General features: G+C 45.4%; 1 protein-coding gene across 3 annotated transcripts in view; it reads left to right on the plus strand.

Annotated features, from left to right (window-relative positions):
• The window catches only part of Kiaa0355 (KIAA0355 ortholog), an 85,954-nt gene that overhangs the window by 70,202 nt on the left and 11,130 nt on the right, over positions 1-4,622 (plus strand). For all 3 annotated transcript variants that reach the window (XM_013354213.2, XM_005368435.2, XM_013354214.2), the window contains exon 9: positions 1,224-1,349. In XM_013354213.2, the coding sequence (XP_013209667.1) occupies positions 1,224-1,349 (126 nt within the window). The remainder of the gene's footprint in view (positions 1-1,223; positions 1,350-4,622) is intronic.

The following is a 4,622-nucleotide window of genomic DNA, read 5'->3' on the forward strand; positions in this document are numbered from 1 at the left end:
CCTAGCACCTTGAGTGGAAGTTCTCCAGTTTTAGTGATTTTATCATGTAAGTGTAGTTGATTATAACTTTCTCTGGAGCACCTCCCTCTGCCGTCATAGGCTGGGAAAGTGGCGCTGAAGGTCTTCCCAAGCTTCCCATGGTGCTCTGGTCTTTCTAGTGATCAGCCCCCATCCAGATGGACCCAGGAGTCCATCAGCGGAGAAACTCGGTAGAATGAAATGCAATTTGGAGCTGATATTCCATCTGAGTTATGGATATGTGTGCAGCATCTATGCTCCTCTTTGCTCCATCCCCAACACTACCAAAACACCCACATCACCTAGGAAGTTCCAAGTGATTTAAAAGCTCTATGTCACTGGGCAGCACTCGGGAGACAGAGGCAGGTGGATCCCTGAGTTTGAGGCCAGCCTGGTCTACAGAGTGAGTTCCAGGATGCCAGGGATACACAGTCCCAGTCTTGATAACCAAAACTAAAAAATAAAGCAAAATAAAGCACAGTGCCAGGAACCAAACTAGAACAAATGACACTTCTAGCATCCTTGTCATTCTGGAAATTATCAGAGTTCAGAGCCCAAACGTGTGCGGATGGTCTCAGCTGCATGCATCTACTTTCACTCTTATTCAAGAAAATACATGAAATGGGGACTAGGTTTTATAAGAAATTTGTTAAATGATACCTAGTTTTTAGGGTAATGTTCACATTCTGAGAGTAAAGTAAAGAAGATTCAGCTCATATTTTCTTTAGTTAGATGTGTACTAGATGCCTTAGAAAACATTTGACAGTGTTTCCCTCTTACAATGGAAAGTCTAGCTTTCTTTAAATATGCTCTTCTACAGCCATGCGCCCTATGTGTGTCATGTCTTATCTGAGCATGCTCTCTGCTGGAGCATGCTCCCATTGAGAGACCCATGGTGCCAGTGTTTTCTGTCCTTTTATACAGGAATTCTGGTGTCAGACTTACTGTTTCCATTCTCCCTAGGTTGGGTGTTTTCTTGGGGGTTGAGGGAACAAGTTTCCCTCTGTTGAAGTCTCTATGTATACAGACATCTGCCTGCTGGGACTAAAAGGCATGCACCACCATACCTGGCACCCTGTTTTTATTTTGTTGTTTTGGTTTTTTATGCTAAAAGTATGTAAGTTGTAGTCTTTTCCATAATGCGTTCTCTGAACACCTGTACAGAGAAGTATGGCCAAGACTAATGTGACCTGGTTTGTGCCTAGGTGCCTGAAGGAAGACCCTGCAACAATGTCCCTGCTGCAGAGAAGTCTGGATCCTGAGAAGACCCTGGGTCTGGTGGATGTGCTGTACACAGCTGTGTTGGACCTAAGCCGCTGGAGGGCCGGGAGGTTGGTGTCCCCTTGACTCATTTGATCTAGCTGTACAAGTGGTTTGCATTTTAGAGCCACAGCCAGGAGCACTATAGCCATACAACCAAGCATGATCCATGTGTGCTCATGCCACAGAATATATGTGTGAGTAAGTAAATCAAGAAAGAAAGCCAAGCATGGCGATGGTGACGGCGATGGTGCCTCACGCCTAAGCACTCAGGAGGCAGAGGCAGGCCCATCTCTCTAAGTTAGAAGCCATCCTAGTCAACAGAGTGGGTTCCAGGACTGTCAGAGCTGCTACACAAAGAAACCTTTTTTCAAAAACCAAGAAAGAGAACTTCCTGGTGCCTTTATTTCAAGATAGGTCAAACATGCAGAAAAGATGCCAGAATAAAGCAAAGATTTCTTCTTTCTCTGTTACCCATTTTTTTAATCTGTTAACACTTGGCCTTCAGTGTTTTAATCAGAAAGGAAGGTCATGGAGAAAACTTTTGCTCCAGTTTCCATTCTCATAAACAAAAGCAGAGAAAAGCTTAGAAAATGTATCTTTCATGAAGCTTATTTGTACTTGGAAGTAGCTGAAAGTTAGAAGATTACTCTGTGAGTTGTTCGTATTAGCACTTCAGCCATGCCTGAGGGGCTCTAGGAGGCCCCAGCAGGCCCGAGCATGGCAAACATGGCACTGGCAAGCCTTGCCCTTTCTCCTTCCCTCTCCCTTGTGAACTTTAGACTATATCTCTAAAACTAGCCACCAAGGTCTAGTCCCATGTTTGGACACTTTCTTATGCCAGACTCATTCCTAAGGCAGATCACTAGGGTCCAGCTACCAAAGTATTGAAGTCCAACAATGGAAAGCCCCGCTTTGGTCAGGCAGCAGTGGTGCATGCTTTTTATCCCAGCACTCAGGAGGCAGAGACAGGCAGATCTCCAAGACTGAGTTACAGGACAGCTAGGACTACCCAGAGAAATCCTGTCTTGAAACCCCACCCCTCAAAAAAGGCTCCCTTTGGCTACCCTAATTAACATGCCCAATCAGAACAAACAAACTCATCCTAACACTGTTTCCTTTTCCTTTTATAAACTCCCATTTGCCTGTGGGTCTGTCTCCTCTATCCTCTGGGACAAATATCCCTTCTTCCCTTCTTTGCCCCTTTCCTCCCCTCTCCCTTGTCTTTGTCTCTCTGGAGCAAATAAACCTTTGTGCTGAGAACTTGATCTTGCTGTGCCCTGTGCCAGCTCTGTTCCTTTCAGTGCCCTCGTTTACTCCTTTCCTGTCCTGACAGACTCCGTCTGTACCTCAGACTGGCCTCAGACTTACTCTGTGTCCAATAGCCTGCTTTTGAAAGCATCTCCTAGGGTGACAAGCAGCCATACCCTGCTTTCTCCTCTTAACACATGATGAGTTCAATGAGATGTCTTGTGAAGGGTCATAGCAGCCATCAGTTGCCTTGTCCCCTGCCTCATGCCATATTATCTATAGTATTCTCCGGGTCTATATAGTCAGTTCCAGAACAGCTAGGGCAACACAGAAAGACCTTGTCTCAAAAAACCAAAAAGAAAAAAAAAAGGAAAGAAAGAAAGAGTACTCAGAAATTCTTCAAAGTGCCGATGTTGGTGCACATGCCTTTAATCCCAGCACTTGGGAGACAGAGACAAGTGATTTTCTGTGAGTTCGAGACCAGCCTGGTCTACAGAGTGAGTGAGTTAGTTCTAGGACAGGCTCCAAAGCTACACAGAGAAACCCTGTCTTAAAAACCAAAAAAAAGGGCTGGAGAGATGGCTCAGTGGTTAAGAGCCCTGGCTGCTCTTCCAGAGGTCCTGAGTTCAATTCCCAGCAACCACGTGGTGGCTCACAACCATCTGTGATGAGATCTGGTGCCTCTTCTGGCATTCAGGCATACATGGAGGCAGAATGCTGTATACATAATAAATAAAATCTTTAAAAAAAAATCATTGGAAGTAACAGCGTCAATACATAGTGACCCTAACCTCCGCCCCAGCCTCGTACTATTTGCATTTGTCCATTGTTGTTCTGCTGAATCTGCCAGTTGCACCTCGACACTAGCCAGGGCCTGCTCTTGTGTGCTATACATAGGTGTCACTCCAGCTCCAGACATTACCATTTCACAACCTTGTGTTAGGCACTGGGTATTCATTTCTTTATATATAAAGCAGATGAACCCAGTACACCACCTGCCCTAGTTTACCTTTGTTGCTGTGATAAAGACCATGTATGACCAAGATCAACTAGGAGAGGAAAGGGTTTATTTGGCTACAGATTATACAGTCCATCATCTAAGGAAGCCAAGGCAGGAGCCTGGAGGCAGGAGATGAAGCAGAGACTGAGGAGGAATGCTGCTTACTGGCTTGATTTATATGGCTTGCAAAGCTGCTTTCTTATACATCCCAGGACAACTTGCCCATGGGTGGCACTGCCCATAGTTGGGCTGGGGTCTCCCTCATTAATCAATGATCAAGAAAATGCTCATAGTCTTATCCTATAGCATTGCCCATCAATGGAGGTTCCAATTCTCAGATGACTAACTTAATGTCAGGTTGATTTAAATAAATAAATAGCCAACCAAGCCAGGTGGTGGTGGCACATGCCTTTAATCCCAGCACTAAGAGGCCGAGGCAGGTGGATCTCTGTGAGTTCTAGGATAGCCAGAACTTGTTGGGAGCTGCAGATCCCTGGCCCCTTGACTTTGTTTGCTTGTCTCAGACCCTTTGCCTGCTGGAGTGAACTGAGCAAAACACCACTGCTTGCAGGTGCTTTGAGCACAAGACCTTGATGGCAGGGGAGTGGGTTCTGATGAGGCCTACAGCTGAAAGATTCCAAGAGCTGGGGCATGGCTATCAGTTAAGGATCCCTATATAAGCTTCCCCTGAGCACAGTAAACATGGCACTCTTGTATCAAGGATGACCCATGTCCCCGTGTCTGTCTGTGTGTGCGTGTTAAGTCTCCAGCTTAGTTCCCAGCTCGCTCACCATCCCATAGTGCAGACGCTACAAGGACTGTTTCACAGAGAAGCTGTGTCTCAAAAATAAATAAATAAATAAAAATTTTCAGGGCACCACCAGAAAGGTCTTTTTCTCAAAGCCAAGCACATTCTTAGCTCTTCTCCACTCTTTCCTTCCTGTCTTCCTGTCTCTCTCTCTGTAGCTTACTTGCTCACTCTGTGGTGCTGGGGCTTCAAGCATCATCATGCTTGTTAATAATCAGTAGTACCCATCATCATAGTAGTTAGTAATCAGTGGTAATCATCATCATGCTAGTTAGTAATCAGTAG

Source organism: Microtus ochrogaster, unplaced genomic scaffold, assembly GCF_000317375.1.
Source record: "Microtus ochrogaster isolate Prairie Vole_2 unplaced genomic scaffold, MicOch1.0 UNK32, whole genome shotgun sequence".
In the NCBI taxonomy this organism is placed as follows: domain Eukaryota; kingdom Metazoa; phylum Chordata; class Mammalia; order Rodentia; family Cricetidae; genus Microtus; species Microtus ochrogaster.